The following is an 18,462-nucleotide window of genomic DNA, read 5'->3' as shown; positions in this document are numbered from 1 at the left end:
ACAAGAAATAAAAATAGCAAATAGAATAACGAGCCATGATACTAGGGGCAGAACATTAGGAATTTATAAAATTTCGCATAAAAATGCTAATAGATAATTTATTCATGTGAACGTTCTCTGAACTGGTCAATAAAAGCGGCTTTAGCACAAGCTAAAAAGTCTTAAATTATTTAATTACATGTTTTTGTGAATAAATATTCATACATTTCATCCATAGATCTTTGCTCTGTGAACTGAAATGGGTCATATTGAAGCATGTGGCACTTAGATAATTGTATATTCTTGCTTTTATTTCCAGAAAGAAATAAATGACGTTTTCGAGCAGCTCAACCATAAAACGCATGGTGCAAAAGATGAAGTGTTTCCATACACTAATAATACGGAAGCAAATAACGTAGAACGAAGAGGAGATAACAAATTACAGAACGAGGTGCGGTTAATGAAATCTGACGATCTAGTAATAAAAGAAGTAGAAGATCCAGCCGAGATCGTGAAGATGCGAGATCAGCGGGAAAAAAGATGTGACCACACGACAAGAAAGAATGAACTGAGATCGACAGAAACATCCATACTACCATATCCGAAGGATGGAGAAAGAGCAATGATCAATGAATGGGCCGATAGTGTAATGAGAGAATTCGATGAGCTAGTTGAAGGTGAAAAGAAGCCGGCTCCTGCGGTGAACAGAAGGCACCATCGACAATGGAATGATGCCCCTCATCGTGCTGACCAGCTCCATCCAAAGCCATCCAGTGACAATCTTGTAAATGGACGAGCTGTGAGTATCTTGATTTTACTTCAAAACTCTATGGGTGCAATGGGTGTAACGTTAGGCAGAACCTGTGCAAAGGACTACCTTAATTTTATACCCTAGGCACACTAACGGCTTAAGCCAAGAGCGGGCTTAACGTAATTATAATCAAAATAATAATTTGAATAAATTCCCATCAGTTTCCTATTAACTGAGTCGTTTCTTGGTTTAAGCAGAGAGACGAATTAGACAGAAACTGATGTAAATGTAATCTTATCATCATTTTGATTATAATTACGTTAGGCTGTCTCTGGGCTGAAGTCGTAGGTGTGTCTAAGGCCGTCTTCAGACTAGAGTTTTAGCCCAGTTCCAGAAGGTCTCAAAATCTTAAAAACAACCAATTAATTTGGTTGTTTAGAATCCAATAGATTATTTGGCTTTTATAATACAATTAAGTCAACATTTTATGAAAAATCTTGATTGATAAGAAGTTAGAGAAATTAAGCCATGAGTTTCAGCTGGTACTGAAACGAATTTGAAACGTTGATTAAATTTTTCTGATTAAAAATGGGTGATTATTATAAAACAAATTAGGCTTCTTGGATTACGCAATCCATGAAGGAGCTAGGATAAATTAATCTAATTCAAAACCTGCTCCAAATGGAAATTTTTTGCTACTCCAAATGGAAACGTCATTGTTTTCATGATAAATACAGTACTAAATTATTATATTTATATGTTTTCTATACCACAGTTTCATTATTTAGTTAATTTTCCTCTAAATAAAGCGAAAGTCCATTCATATTCACAAATTTTAATTAGTTAATTTCTCAGAAAAATTAAAAGTGTATCTTTTTTCACCATCGAATTTTTCATCGATCGACCATGTTTTCCAATGAAAAGCACAATGAGGTGACTGTTGTTTATTCGTTTTATTTAACATTTAATGCCACATTTCCGGCTAATTTTAGTTAAATTAAGTGCTAATCTCTATTGTTAACGTTTCTTGAAATTTTCAAATAAAATAATTACCTATTTCATGAACAAAAAGGGTTTTTCTGAAGTGTCTGCAAATGCTTCAATAGGAAACCCCGGAAATATGATTTTTTTTTGGAGAGATTTACCTATTGTTTTAGATGGGAAAAGAGGAAAGCCCATGAATAAGAACAAATCCTGCACTCAAGAGCAACTCAACAAGGTTTTGGAATCCTTTCATCGCGGTTTCTCTTATATTGTTTGTCTCCAATTAGAAACTTTCCCTTGTCTCCATTTGGAATAATATGCTTCCAATAGAAGCATTGTACGCTGGCGTATTTTTCTTGTATTTAAGAAGTTTTCAAATTATATGTAAAGAATTTTCAAACATTCTAGAAAAGTCAAGGAGCAAATTTATGTAATTCTCTTCAGAAAAATATGAACTTAATGTGTTGAACATTCTGTTAAAATTAAAGCGTCTGGAAATAGTTTTGAATTAGGACATTTACCCTACTCTACTTATTTTCTCTAGATATTGAATATCAATGTTAAGACGGCAGTGGACGTTATTTGAAAATAAATCTATCTATCTATCCATCTGTATTTTACTCATATCTGTAAACTGGGTTAAAATAAGCTCTCCATGTAATGAATAACTTCCTCTACGAATAGCACAAATTTATAATCATCAAACACATGTGTATAAAGAATAGGATTTAAAGGAACAGTTAAACCTATTATTATTTCTCTTGCAATTAAACGTGCAATTATTTCTCAAAGTCTTTAAACAGGAATAAAATGAAAGAGATTGATCCATAAACTTAAACCTTAGAGTACTATTGACATCTTTCAAATATTCTGGCTCTCCCATTAAATATCCGCAAACTGCTCCTTAATTTCCATAACTTTCCTCAAAGATGCAAAACATGCTAAAAACCATGGAGTTTAGCAAGAAATGAGGGTGTGTCGAATGTAGGTGTCATCAACAGTGATTATTTTCTACTCATTCAGAGCTAAACAATACAATATTTATATAAATTTTCAATTACATATTATAATTTGAAACTCAGCGTGGGTTAATTTCATGAATGGAACATAACTATATAAAAGTGACTCTACAAAAAGTGTCATTAACTTTTGTGAATGAATAAAGAAGACTTTCCAAAAACTGTTTGCGAAATAAACTTATTGAAATTTGCTAAATTGGAATTTTAAATTTATTCTTTCTTTTTATTTGCGTGTCCCACAATTCTTTTTTTTTTGAATTTTTGATTGTTTATTTTTGAGACACTCCACAATCGATCACCATTCATAAATCATTAATAATTTTCTGACCGAATTGTCCATTTTGGTGGTTTTTATTTCCCATTCATTGATACACGTGATGGAATATAATCAATTTAAAGTCGTACGTGATCCATCTTTTGGGACATTTAACAATGCATTTTTGATAAAAATTATATTTTGCCTCTCTGGCGATTCATTTTTCTGCAGATGTCATTTCGGACCGTGTAGTTAAAGATATGTGATTTATGATCTTCTTAGGCATTCCTTGGACTCTTTTAATTTGTTGAACCATTTAAAAAGAAATTGAATAACTTGTGCCTTTAATTTTCTGTTTTTTTTATCGATAATTCAAGGAAAAATGTGGTAATTTTTTGCGGGAAAGTTAAGAACTTTCAGAAATGAAACTATTTATTAAAAGGATTAAAAGAATGATTTGTTAAAATAGGTAGTTCTTAAATTTTCTAACTTAACTGTTAAAATGGGTCATCTTATCAATATTAGGAAAATATAGCCCTTAGATTGACTTATGAGGGGTCCCCTGAATGTCCTAAGTCTCAATCTCTAACCGTACAGCCTCTAGACATGAAAATCGTCTTATTTATTAAACAGGTCTATCTGATGGATCAAATGAATGGGCAGTAATGTCAATAAACTCTATCTTTAGCGTTTGCTTTAGCAATTGTCGTAACTTCCTCATCATATCAGTGACAATAGAGATATACACTACGCAGACCACACGAGAATTGCTCATTTGTATGATGAGTAAGTTGCACCAATTGTTGATCCAAGCGATGGCATACACTCAGTCCCGACATTATGCACTTCGGGATTATGCACCTGACGAGATTATGCACATACAATTATGCAAGTTTGCCTACCATTGGGAGTCAATTTGTGAAATAATTCTTGAAATACGCCTGAATGTTTACAATTTTGTGACGCGGAAAATTGGAAAATTTCCCATTTTTCACACGAAAAACGTGATTCACAAGGCAAATCTCACTTCAGGTCAAATCAACAAGTCACTATAAATGTGAATCAACACAATAATCAACGAATATTTAATAATATCATTTAAAAACAGCGAAGAAACCACAGCTAAATAAGACTGAAGTAAACATGAAGTTCTGCCATATTTCTCGTAAGCAATTGCTCACACTGAATTATCAACAAAGCAAATTTAACTCAAATCATATTCAAAATTTAATGTTTTTTGGGTTAAAATCTTCCAAAAAGAACAAATAATAAGATAGAACTCATTATTCATCAAATATTGGAATTAAAATCCATAATTTTAATCAATTTATTTATAGTGTCCAATTTTATCCTCAAGTTGTCCAAAATTATGAGCTCTTACCCTATTCTAACAATTTAATGAAAAACTCTTTAGAAGTGTTTCTTGATAAATTTCTTTTAAACAATTGAAATTTTTTGCTCTGACTACTTCTACTCCGCGCGAAAATCGTTCTACGGCAGTTTCATTCAAAAGAAATCGCCTGTTGGTATGCAAAATTTCTCGATGCATAAAGCCATTTCGCGCGTTTTTTTCGATCCCGAAAATGTGCATAATCCCGGGACTGAGTGTACAGTTTGTCGCCTAAAGTATATTTGCTGACCCAAGTGGAAAAAAATAGTATTCCAAATTTTTCTTTTTGCAAATGAGTACCCTGTAATCCGTAGATCTTATTTATATATTTCCAAAAAAATTAAATAAAATATAAAAAATAATTGTTTTTTAAAAGTTGATCAGATTTGATATGTCAAAAGTTTGTTGCCTCATTTGAACAATTAATTCAAAATGGTCAAAACATGCAAACCGGTTGTATTTTGAGTTTGTCATTTAAAAGGCAAATGGTGGGTTTGTAAATTTTTAAAAATGTCAATGGTAAATGGGGTAAATGTATGCTTATAAAAGTGATGATTAAAAACAAGAAATAATTCATTTTTTTGATAATTTATAATTTAGGTTAAAAATTGTAAATTACAAAAAGGTAAAATATGGTAAATCATTCAGAGATGCTACCACAAAGACTCTGCGTTGTCAATTGTTTAATTTTATGGCAAATCACGTCAGTGTATACATAGAATATTCACTATTGATACCCACTGTATTAATAAAAACAAAAGGATTATTCATACTGTTCTCTCAATGAAGTTCGAGAGGTTAAATTCGGTAGATATTTTCCTTGTGGTCCCTAAACGGAAAAAAAATATTTTATAAAATTTTTCGTAATTGTTTGTGACTTCTTATTGGGGATTTTACGAACAAATCTTTACCTACACTTGAGAGAAATCCGAAAAAGTTAAAATAACATTCCGGAAATGTTAATTTTACCCTGCAGTATTGATCCGAAATCGGTGTAAATATTATGCTTTTTAGGTGTATTAGGGGTTAAAGTTACCCTTTTCATGTTAATTTTACCCTTAAAAAGGTGTAAAATTAACATTAAAATTTGTTGATATATTTTTACACCTAAAAAGTGTTAAAGTTATGAGGAAAAAAAGTTAATAGCACCCCTGTTTTTTTTCTCAGTGTACAAACAAATTCTAGTTCTATGACAAGTTGTTATATTTTTTACAAATATTGTTTGTAAGATGCTCACTTGACGAGCTATTGTGTTTTTTTACGAACATTTGTTCGTGATTTTTTGTAAACACACAGAAAAAAATTGTAAAATTTTGTCATTTGTTCGTAAACCTTTGGAAGGTAAACAAAAATGTACTAACTAATGTTTGTAAAAGAACAAAAAGTGCTCATCAAGTGACCATGTTGCGAACAATGTTTGTGAAAAAGTACAAACTTTTACGAACTTGTTAGTCGGTTATAAGCGTTACGAGAATTTTGTAAGTCCCCAGTAGGAATCCACAAACATTGACAAACAATTTTACGAAATATTTTTTCCTGTGTAGGGTAAAGTTACATAATTTGGAATTAGTGTTACAAGTTGGACAATTCGCCAGTGCAAGTTGGACATGGCTTCTTTCTTGATAAATACAGTACAAAATTTGTTTTTAAGTACAAGGAACCAAATTATAAAACTAAAGGATTAAAAATATACCAATAAAAATGAAGTACTAAATTTATCAAGACAAAAAGCCCTGTCCAAATTGTACCATTGTCCAACTTGTACCACTGTCCAACTTGTACCACTTTACCCTAGTGTGTAAAATTTTATTTTAGGCTGTCTACACACTATGAGCATTTTTTAAAAAAATTCTTTAAAAAATAACCCTAAAAAGGTTTTTAAAAAGAATCGGCTCTACACTAGTGAAAACTTTTGTAAAAAAATGGATTTTTTACAGAAATTTGCCTAGTATGTAAGCAATTTTGTAAAAAAAACCGACCCATTTTTATTTTTTAAAAATTTTTTTAAAGAATTTTTTTAAAAAATGCTCATATGTGTAGACAGCTTTATGCGACAAAGTATGGAGATCGTTAAGAAACATTTCCAATATAAAATTTTCCTCAGTGCTACTAAACAATCAAAATGTTCTTCAATTCACGGTTAAAGTGCAAATAAACCACTTATAAATAGAAGAAATGCGTAACAATGTTTTCTTTGGAGTTGATTACATGATCTTTTTCCCCATGACATTGTCACTATTTCCTCTCTCTCTCACAGTAGCAAGATCTCTTGATATTTAGGTCAGGAATGATTGAAGAGGGTCGGTTCTTCAAGAACAAAGCACTAATCCATCATTAAGTGATCACATGTTGCTTAAGAAAACGGTTAAATGCTAATGATCTCTGCTTATTAGAAATTTAGAGATAATGACTGTTTTATTAATAAATTCAATTCTTTTCAGGGTTCTGATACTTCATCCCCTATTCTTGGGTATGAGAATCCACCATTGGATCCTTCTGCGACTATTTTGAAGATCGATGAAGGGATTGCGGAGGAAAAGCGAGAAATCTCAACTCAGACGAGTCCTAAGTTGAATTCGGTAAAGAAGGAAGTTTCTCCGGATGCATGGACATCTGAGGAGTCTATCCTCCGGGGAACGGATACTGTGGATGAAGACAATAAGTAAGTTGAAGACGTTGAAGATTTTAAAGCAAGGTCTTTGTTATTAATCATTTCACTCTAAATAGATCAACTTCTTCATCTGCTGGAGAAGATGTTTCCGCTGCTCTGAGTTCTGGGAAATCGGGCAATTCCCTCAATTCCTCAGTGGACGATAGCGCAGAAAGTGGCCTGGGGACTGCATCTTCTATTCATGGATCTGCTTACAGAAAGATTCGGCCGTATCTGCATCAAATATCGCAAAAATCAATTGACGACAAGAACACCTGGATCAGATATGAGAATGCAACGACTCAAACTGGAAGAATGCGTCCATCGCTCAAGTTAATAGAGAATGCATCGTTTGTGTCCACAGATGACCCTGATCTGCTGGAAGTGTTGAGTCTCTATGATGACAACAATGCTGAAGACGATGGATTTGCCCTCTCAGACTCTGAGGCGTCCAGTAAATTCCAAGATGAGTCTGATCAGTCAATCAGGAGAGTCCCAGAAGTGTGTGAGGAGGAAGATGTTGTACTGAGGAGAAAAGGCAGTGCTCCTCAGGTGAAGTGTTTAGATAGATTGATCATGTCATACAGCCCAAGTGCTCCATGCAAAATAATCAATAACACCTCGGTGGTACCTGAAAATCAGTGCAATAGTTTACCATTGACTCGACGTGTGACAAAGGAGAAGTACCTTCCGACAATTAACGGTGAGAATGTGAGTGATTCTTCTCTGCCAACAATTCCACGACGACCATTCTGTCTGCCAATGAGTCAGGAATCATTTCACAATATCTCTCAACTTCCCTCACCCAGCACAACATCCCTCCACAGTGGAGGGAACAGAAGATCAGCACTTCTGGTTCAGGAACTCACCACAAAGAGCAATTCAGCACCGCTCCTGATGAAGAAGGAACACAAACGTGATGCCTTCACGGATAATACAGCGGTAAGTGACCAAATCACTCAATCACTCCTCTTCAGATTTATAAACCCCTCTTTCTGATGAGCTCAAGTCCCAATTTTGTCTGTACGTCCTTGAAATAGATTTGTATCATTATCATCTCAATTTACATACTCCAATATGGAACTATACAATCATCTTCCAGTGCTGTAATTTGCACCTCGATCGACTTCAAGTGCTCACACTGGAGCAGACAAGAAAATTATTAGATTGTGTGCATCAGAATAGAATAATAGCACTAAAGTGGATTATCATTATATTTAATGATTAATTCAATATAATTGTTCACAATTTATTTCACGCGCCATTTTACAGCGAAGGTGTTCTCAGCACCAAAATAGGAAGAAATTTCTGCAAATTACACTAATCTTCGGAATACTATTTTTTTTCTTCTTTTCCAAATAACCTAATTACCATGATTTTCGTCTTTTTCCAGAGTCTACGATATTCACGATCGCAGAGCGACAGATACCTGGCAGGTGAGTAATTTCTCAGAAGTTTCTTTGCTTCAAGAACTTTATGTTTATGAATCTTGGTAATTTTATTGACGCAGCATTTTTCATTCATGAAGCTAATACTTGACCGATTTTCCCTGGCTTTTGTTCGAGAACCAGAAAAGTGAAGAATATTTCAAATCAAAAGTTAACCCATTACATTTCGTTTGAATTATATATATCGGAATTTTATTATCTTGATCAGAAACACTTCACTTCAGGAATTAATCAGACTCCTGCAAGAATGTCCAAAATTTTGACGCCTTTTTAGTTTCGGGCTTCATCACACCTTTTAGACCAGGAAAATTTCATGAAATCAAAATTCACTTCACGCGTTTTGCATATGTCTATCTTATTCTTTCACACTCCAAATTCGACTGAGATAAATTGAATTTGTTGTGATTTATAACAGAAGAAGAAGATTGCGTTAAAATGTGATAAATATATGCAAAGTGTGTGAAAACGAAAGGGATTCGAAATTAGACTTCATGAAATTTTCCTGATCTAAAAGGTATACCGGAGCCGTAATCATCCATAATGGCTCCGACATACCTTTTAGATCAGGAAAATTACATAAAGTAAAAGTTCACTACTTTTTCTTTCTCAAACGATATGCACCATTCTTTCGCACTCAAAATTGAAGTGAACTAAATTTAATTTAGTGTAGGATAAAGTGATATAATTTGGAATTAGTGTTACAAGTTGGACAATTTGCCGGTACAATTTGGACATGGCTTTTTTCTTGATAAATACAGAACAAAATTCGTTTTTAAGCACAAGGAACCAAATTATAAAATTAAAGCATTAAAAATATACAAATAAAAATGAAGTACTAAATGTATCAAGAGGAAAAGCCCTGTCCAAATTATACCAATTGTCCAACTTGTACCACTGTTCGACTTGTACCACTTTACCCTAATGTTTAAAAGAAGAAGAAGAGTGCGAAAGAGTAGAATAGACAAATGCAGAGCTTTTAATAAAGGGATGTAAATTTTTTCGGTGAAATTTTCCTGATCTTTCTAAAAGGTGTAACGCAGCCATAAGAATCGAATTTTGACAAATCCTAAATAGTTGAAAAGATTGTTTTTCCCCTAATCCATATTCTTCTTTGGGTGTCTAAAGTCTCAAAGAATTCGAAAAAATTAAACCTTCAGCTCCAAACAAAAAAAAATAATAATGCTAGCACAACATCCCGTAGACGAATGTCGTTATTATTTTTTTTTACATGGATGGGATTGTTACTCATGTGCCTCGTGGATTTTATGTCCAGTAAAACGGTCATGCCAGCTAAAATTCTGAAGACCGAACGAGGATTCGAACTCTAGATACTTGCATTATAAAGCGAGTACTATAGCAATTGGCAGAGTCTCTTATCAATATGAATTTTGGAACTCTTTGCAATTTATGGTTATTAATATTAATCTTATCAAGACATTTTATTTGGTATTGCAATGTGCCTCGTGTTTGAAGAATCTGCTGATCGTAGATCGCCCAGGAACGCCTTCTCCGTAGTGAATGCTTCTTGCATGCCCCTGAAGGGTTTTGGAGAAGAGGCGATGCATTTTATTGCGTTACTTCACAGTGAAAGAATGCCTTTTTTCTCGACATTTAATTGCATACGCCGGGCGAGACTCGACTCACTTAAGTTAGTTATAACTGTGAGAGTCGAGTCAAAGATCTCACTCCCCAAGAGCCAACGATCTTGCCTATTGCGCCACTGAGATCCTAAATACTATGATCTCTCACAATACTATGATATACCAATACTATGAACTTCTGGGCGATCTACGATCAGCAGATTCTTCCAACACGAAATATACGATAACATGATTCAATTGTAATAAATATATCCCGATACGATTAGTAAAAATAAAATTGGTTATAAGTTAATTAGATTCATAACCGATTTAGGGCAGAATCAGTTTGACAGTAAAATTCTCACCGTATTTCGTTAATTTTCGCATTTTCATTGCAATTCTTACGCAGATTCTCGATTACCCTATTACCTTTTATGTCATACTCGGTGGCTCTAGGTGAAAATAATATAAGAAAATTGAAGAAATAAAATGAAAATTCAATAAACGGTAAGCAAAAAAAAAACTGTAAGCGAAATTCGTACAGTTTTATTTTTTTCCCACCGTTTATCGAATTTTCGTTTTATTTCTACAATTTTTTTATACTATTTTCACTTAGTGCCACCGAGTATGAGATAAGGTAATACGGTAATGGAAAATTTGCGTAAGAATTGCAATGAAAATGCGTAAATTAACGAAATACGGTGAGGCTACGGCGAGCATTTTATTGTTAATGTGATTCTGCCCTTAGACTTCTCAGGAATTCCAAGACCCTTCCAACGAACCCAAACATGATACCATTCGGTTGAGGAATACGTTTACTGGATCCTTTTAAACCTTTGACCTTGAAAAGCTCTTATTAGCGATGATTCAACGGTATCTTTGTATAAGGACGAAGTGTAAAATTGGGTAATCTCTAAAACATATCCAAAGATTAAAAAAAAATCAAACGACACGTTTTTGAATAATTTCCAAAAAGCATGGTTTTGGCGGGGAATTGTGGGGAGAAAATAGGGGCATTTAATGGTCCCAGTGTCGACTTATGGAGGTGTTCTCCGAAGGACCGAAGACTCTATCTCTAATCGTTTAGGCTCTTATGCGTGGTAACGGCCGGATACAAAGACCCACAGACGCACAGACGCTAAGAGTAGGTTTTAAGCTTGACCTTCTCGACCTTACCCTTCGTAATGCTGTAAAAAGTTTCAAAATTTTATAGTTTTTTTTACATATCAAATTTTCTTAAAATTGATAATTTTTTATTACTAAGAATTCGTTATTATGCAAAATTAAACCGAAATCGAATAAGGATGGGAACTTTGAAAAAGATATCTCTGCACTGCCTTGATGTTTTAAAATTAGGACAAATATTGGGTAAAAAATCCTATTAAATTGACAAAAAATCAACAAAAATATTATTAAAATTGTCTATCAACGTGATACATTTTAATGGGTTAATATTGTTAAAAATTACATTAAAAAAAACTCTTTGAATAGAAATCAATGGGCGAGTATTGCAATTTATACCATGAGGTAATTTAACAGCATTATTTATGAACATTTTTAGTATATCATAAATGATTTATATATGTACGTACCAATTTGCTGCAAATTAAATTAATTCAAAGTGTTTTTTAATGTTATTTGTAATTGGATTAAAAGCTATTGGGAAATGGTTAATGTACAATATTCAAACATTTTGTTAATTAAATCTGCTCCCACAGTTTCAGTAACGAGATTAAAACACAAAATTAAATTATCAGTAGAAAAATTAGCTTTTTAAAAGCTTTAGGGAATTAAGACACTTGAATTTCAATTAATTGAGATCTAAAAATTAAATCTAAAGTTTTACTTGGCTATTAATGCCATCTGCTAAACGGACAGAGATAATCGGCTGTAGATTTTCGTCGACCCCTACAAACACCTTATAACCTTCATTATCAACCTCGTTTCCTCTCCTCTTTCTTGCTTAAAACTTAAATAATCAATTTATATTCAAAGTTAAATATAGAAAATAGGAAGAATCACTACAAAATTCTTTTGAATGCTTGAATCACCTCTAAAACTCCTGCGGAAAACTTTAGAATCCTTTGGCAATTTCAGAAGTCTAGCTTCCGAAGTTTTGAATTCTCTTCTCATTGTTCTACTCTACACATATTGAATGCAGCAAAAAACATCGCAATGTTGCTGAAGGCAATTGAGGGAGGTATTTTCCGTAAAATTCACGGAATGCTGTTGATAAATATCAATGCATAAGACAATGTCCTTGTCTGTTGCTCTCTTCAGATCCGCTTGTTTGAGCAGCATTTTGCCTTGGGAGATGTCAAGGGTGGCGATCTGTTGAAGTTTTAATACCGCATAACGTATTTTTTGAGGTCAAGTATCTTGTTCATTTCTGATATCCATCACATCTAACGATGGGATGATCATTCAGCAAAAATTGGAGGTAAAATATTTGTCCATTATTTGTGGCCTGAGGGATGGTATATTAGCTATTGTAAATTTTGATATGAACATCACTTGTTGTCCATATCTCGTTTCATCTCATATATTTCGATTTATTTTATTTTTGCCCACTCATAGGCCACAGAACGCATGCGTACGCTCATTCTGAAAGAGGTTTTTCTCAAGGGGGATTTATTTGGCTTAACCTTAGCTGTTTTATATTCAATTTAACTAATTTTAAAATACCAGGCTTTGCCTTAAAACTGCAATGACTACAATAATTTGCAGTAACGTTTGCAGTAAAAAAAAAAATTACACAATTTTTTACACAATTAATTCAACAATTTTACACAAATGTACTTTTTGAGTAAAAAGGATATACTTGCACCCGGTTTTGACTACTTTAACTTTACTGAAATAAATTCATTACACCTAATTAGATTACACACTGTTGTACTCTGATATTTAAAAAAAAATTGTAAAGTGGAAAAAATAATCTGTTTAAAATTTTGTCATAACTATATAGTTAATCAATCTGACAAAACGGTTTTTTAGTAATATAGTAATATTTATTCAATCACAAAAATAGGGTTCATCCCTCTTGTACATCCGTCTTGCAAAAAAAAACAAAAAGAGTAAAAAAAAACATCAATAAAAAAAAGAAAATTAGATACTTAAAAAGAAAATAATGAACTTTTTCACATTTTAAGACCTCTACACATTGGGAGCAATTTTCGTCAAAAATTGCTTTTTTTGAAGGAAAACGTTTACAGGTGGAAACGTCAAAATTCTGTCAAAAACACAATTTTTGACGAAAATTGCTTCCAATGTGTAGGTGTTGAGGCCTTTGTGTAAAAAAATATCCATCTGACAAACTTTGAACAAGATGCATTTGGATATTGACCATCAATTTAACACAATTTTAACAATTTTCTTTTTTCTGTACAATCTGTACATAAATACAGTTAACATTGAAGTAAAGTTCGTAAAATTCTCACAATTTTCATTATGAAAAACATCCTTTTGACAAGCTTTTTTATTGTTAATTTGACAATTTTTTCAGAGTGCCAATAGTACACATTATAGATTACATTTGCTATAAAGAAAAGAATTATAATTCATAAAATTATCCGTAAATGTTTATAAATTCCTACTAGAGACTTATGACATGCTTGTAAACCATTAAAAACTTCTTGAAAGTTTATACTTTTTCACAAAGATTGTTCGTATCATGGTCATTTGATGAGCATTTTTTGTCTTTTATTAAAAATTTGTTTTGTAAATATTCCTAGATACACAAAAAATGTTTGTAAAATTTTGTCATTTGTTCGTAATGTTTTTCCAAAAAAACAAAAAAGTACGATCATCTATTTTTCCCATTTTTCCACATAAATGTGAAGAATTTTACACAAATATTCGCTGTGATTCAGTTGTGCATGGACTGTATGAAAATACATAGCTCAATTTCTAAATCTAAATTTGATACTAATGGCCCTGGCACACCTTTTAAATCGGTAAAATTGTATGAAATCAAAATTCGTGTCCCTTTCTTTCTTAAATGATTTGCATATGTCTATATCATACTTTCGCACTTCAAATTCGATTAAGATAAATTGAATTTGTTGTGACGTTCAAAAGAAGAAGAAGAGTGCGAAAGAATGAGACAGACATATGCAAAGTGTGTGAGAAAGAAAGGGATTTGAATTTTGACTTCATGAAATTTTCCTGATCTAAAAGATGTGCGAGAGCCATAAATACAAATTTATTTTAAAATTTATTTATCTAAATATATTATTAAAATATTTTTTCAATTTAGTTGAATAAATAAATTTAGTGTCATATTGTTTTATCAATAAATATTTAAATGGTAAATATTTTAAAAGACAAATATTCTCTAATATCATGACGAAAGTGCCCTAGTCTACTCTATGAAGGAATACATTCAGTAGAACGTAGAACATTTATCGTACAGTTTTAAAGTCAGTTTTCCACCGACTTTTACATGTCAGAAAAAAAGTTCTCATATTCTTTAACCCTTCTGAAAATGTTGTATTATTTTTCTTACGGGGGAATGATTTATTTATTGAGGGTAAGAGTTATTCGTGTCCTATTCACAATTAAAATTATAGGAGTTGCATATTCGTGAAAAAAAATTACCAAAAAATTCTAATAAAATCTTAAATATATTTAACTTAATAAGTAATTTGTTCAATTTAAGTTAAAATCTTTCTATATTCCTATTTTTATCTTTCTATGAACTGTATTCAAGCTAAAAGTTAATCCAGCTAGTGATTCTTGGTACTGGTTATTTAAAATTATACCCACATTTCCCAGATATATTTTTTTCGTCCTAAACTTTTACATTTTCGAAAGCGTTGTATAAGTAAAGCTGCCCCAGCCTTTCCTAATTCGAATGACTTATAAATTATAAAGCTACCAGAGATATAAGAATCAAACGCGTTGATACTGCTGAAGTTGTACAGCACACGGTTTCAAGGAAAAGTTGATCTAGATGACTAGTAAGTTACGACAATTTCTCATCCAAACGCCCCGATTTATTAGTAAATCTCTGGCGTTATTTTCCAATATTTTCGTCTCAGTTCTATATCAGATTGTGTGCATTTTTACGAAAATAAATTCACTGAAACTTAATTCTAAGTGAAAGCGTAGAAGAGAGCCTCAGTGAATAAGTGGGTAGAGTAGTGTCTCTATGACTGTGAGGTCTCGGGTTCGAAACTCGGCTGCTGCAGATTTTTCAGCAGCCGTATCGAATTAGTCCAGTGAATGGATGAAAAAGTAATGCTTAATGCATGGACAATGAACCGTCTAAACAAGAGAGGCTGGTACAGAAACGAATTCGGCATAAAGAGACCTGTCGATACAATTACACATTCACTGCAACTGATCCAAACAAGGCTGGTCTGCCGCAATATAGAAACGGCACTGTGTGTGTACCTCAGCCATACAGAAGCCGAGATACAGAGCGGGGGGACTGCCTTTGGGATTAAGATAGAATGGAGTAATGGGGAGTGCATAATGGGCCCAAATATGGATGCAGCGGAACCGATAAAAAAGGTTTAAGCCGACCCATAGATAAATCTTAATCTTAATCTTAAAAGTCTAGAAGATGACGTAAGTGATTGACTTCAACAACCTTTTCCTCCGCTTGAGGGCACTGTTTTCTCTCGCTAGAGGCGCTGGCAACTGTTCCCGTTCCTAATTCTCAATCTTTTAGTTAAAAAAAAATTAACCAATTTTTCCCATATGGAATGGATAAATTTTGCAAAAAAAATTTCAAGTAACTTTTGTTTATCTGAGAACTTTATTAATAAGAGCAAAATTTTTCCCAAAATACTTTCCCCTTGAATTTCTCTCTTCACATTGTGCTCCGGACGAAGGAGGTAAATCCATCATTGGAGGAGAGTGTGAAAATGTGAAGTTTATGAAAAGCCAACAGACTTTTCCACAATGTTCTGGCTGAGAGAAAATTGTGAGAGAATATTTTGTGGTGTATTGGACATATTCTGGGTTTTGTGAGAGATTGGCCTTCTGCAAAAGAGAATTTTCGCACAAAGTTTTGAAAAGCACATGCTGAGAGTAGGAAAAGCAAAATAAACTTTTAGTAGCGTTTAAGGTGTTAAACGTTGCGGAACTCTTTTCAAAACTACAAATATGATTTGTTCTCATTTTCTTTTTATTTTAAATTTAACTTGCTCTGCTAAATAGTTTAAGTAGTAAAAATAGTTTGAGAAAAATTTCATCCTAAAAAAAAATAAATAAATGGAACTGTGACGATAACAATGCACTCTACATCAAACAACAATTTAGCAATATCTTTTGCAAAGTGCAGAATTAAACCAAATCCAGTGTTGCAATTACCTGTTAAATTTAAAGCCCTAGCATTTACGTGACTCTTAAGCCAATTTAGAGAAAATGTGAAGTGATTTCCTGAGCGCTTAACTAAATTACTTTAAAATTGATCTGAATTTTTATGCTTTTTTTTCTTTCTCTCCACATCCATCGCACTCTGTGAAATCTTTCAATTACACGTGTCTTGCAGTTGAAAGAGAAATTTTCCGTATACACTGTGCATGTTAAAAATATTCCAAGTGTCCAGTACATTTTGATTTATAGGCATTACTGGTGTATTTTGCGAGCGTAAATAATCTTTTTTTTTCGGCGGCAAAAATACGCAAGACTAGCACGAGAGTACAAAAGATATCACTTTTAAGTTAACACAGTGTTGTTGAATAATTTGTGCAAAATGCAGCGGCGTATGTCGACAATCAGAGAATACAAATTCTTCCGGAGTTTCTCTGCCAAAGTAGACAATTGGCCCATCCGGAAGGCTGAGGCTATTTGGAGGAAAATGCGTGAGAGGAAAATCGCAGGTACTTAAAATGATGGGGTTATTAAAAATTTTATTGAGGATGATGAGTAATGGAGCTATTACATGGGGAAATAATAAAAGATTCGGGGAAAATGTGAGAAGGAGATTAAGCGGATATTCCAAAACTAAACCCACTAATGCTAAGAGTTGGCTTTTTTTGTGTGAAATAGTAAAAAATAATGGTAACATTTTATACAATTACACTGTTATTTCGAAAATATTTAAACATTTCACAAAAAAATAGTACAGGAATGTACTAAAACCATTTGAATTAGTCAATTTTAAATTAATATGAATAGTCAAAAACAATAATATTTATTTCAATACTGACTGAAAATACTTTAAATTCTCATTCAAAAATTTAGAAAAAAAGATCAAGAGACTTAGTACAGGGATGTACTAATATTATTCGTTACGTTCGTGACATATGTTTAGAAACTCTTTTCTTTGTAAAATAAAAGACAGATAAACAAAGACCTCAGAAACAAAAAATAATAGAAATGATAAAGAAAATATTCTTGAGTTTATGTCCAGAGATAAAAAGTTACTGTGCTTTAGAACAAAACAATAAGATAAGGATAGATTGTATTTTGTACTAAAAAAAAGTCTTGAAAAAGTCAAGATTAAAAATTATGTGAAGAATATTTCTTACCCTTGAGAACAAGAAGGATCTTCTCCTAATAGAATGTTTTATTAGTGTTTTAACTCAATTATCAATAACAAACTCGGAATAAATTCATCACAAATATCGTGTAAAGTGAAAAAAACTCACAAGAAGATACCCAAAATTGAAAAAACTGAAAAATGAGAGGAACTAGCAAGTGACAGTTGCCCTCACAATTTCTAATTCCGTGAGGTAGTAAAGCCTCTTTTGTTTACATTTACAAAAATAACTTTAAATAAAAAAAAAATGTTAAACTCCTTTAGATAATCTCCACACAGTCTTAACAATGCACACTATCACGATTAACGTGAAGAAAAAATAATAAAATTCTTGAGAAATCCCATAAGCATTAACAACTTTAATATTTATTTGAATTAGGGGAGAGACGGTATGTTTGAGACACTTTTTTATGTTTTGACTTTAAGGCATTTTTTCCGAAGCCCTTAGTATGCTCACTAGTACAGACTTTATAAAAATAACTCTCCCATGCAGCACAAAATAACATAACCAGAAATTATCGTTCTGCCAACGTTAAAATACGGTTATTTCAACCAAAAAAGTTATAAAAACGTTATCCAACAGTTAAATAATCAAGATGTGCTGCTTGGGTCTATTAGTGTTTTTGTCATTTTTTTTTAAATAAACAAAGAATAATCGACTGCATTTCGAACTACCCACATCTGAAACACACTGAGCCCGATCACAAATAGATTTTGATTCTCCAATAGTGTCTTGGATGAAAGGTAAATGGAACTCTATTAGCACAAAAAGTCGTTGAAGTTCGAAGAATTCAAATTCAATTTCGAATTTTCATACTAAATTTTCGAACAAGTTGGGGAAAATTTATCAAATATCACACTAAAAAGATCGCAAAAGAGTTACTCAGTGATTATGGAGTGATTAAATACTGGG

General features: G+C 32.6%; 1 protein-coding gene across 4 annotated transcripts in view; it reads left to right on the top strand.

Moving 5' to 3' along the window:
* Window positions 1-18,462, top strand: part of LOC129810016 (rho GTPase-activating protein 7) — a 115,820-nt gene that overhangs the window by 50,538 nt on the left and 46,820 nt on the right. For 3 of the 4 annotated variants that reach the window (XM_055860239.1, XM_055860240.1, XM_055860238.1), the window contains exons 4-7: window positions 299-778; window positions 6,821-7,041; window positions 7,107-7,971; window positions 8,423-8,465. In XM_055860239.1, coding sequence (XP_055716214.1) covers window positions 299-778; window positions 6,821-7,041; window positions 7,107-7,971; window positions 8,423-8,465 — 1,609 coding nt within the window. Of the gene's footprint in view, window positions 1-298; window positions 779-6,820; window positions 7,042-7,106; window positions 7,972-8,422; window positions 8,466-16,140; window positions 16,888-18,462 lie in introns of those variants that run through there. The other variant, XM_055860241.1, reaches the window with a different exon arrangement.

Source organism: Phlebotomus papatasi, chromosome 1 (genome assembly GCF_024763615.1).
Source record: "Phlebotomus papatasi isolate M1 chromosome 1, Ppap_2.1, whole genome shotgun sequence".
In the NCBI taxonomy this organism is placed as follows: domain Eukaryota; kingdom Metazoa; phylum Arthropoda; class Insecta; order Diptera; family Psychodidae; genus Phlebotomus; species Phlebotomus papatasi.
This window is presented reverse-complemented; position numbering and strand designations above follow the sequence as displayed.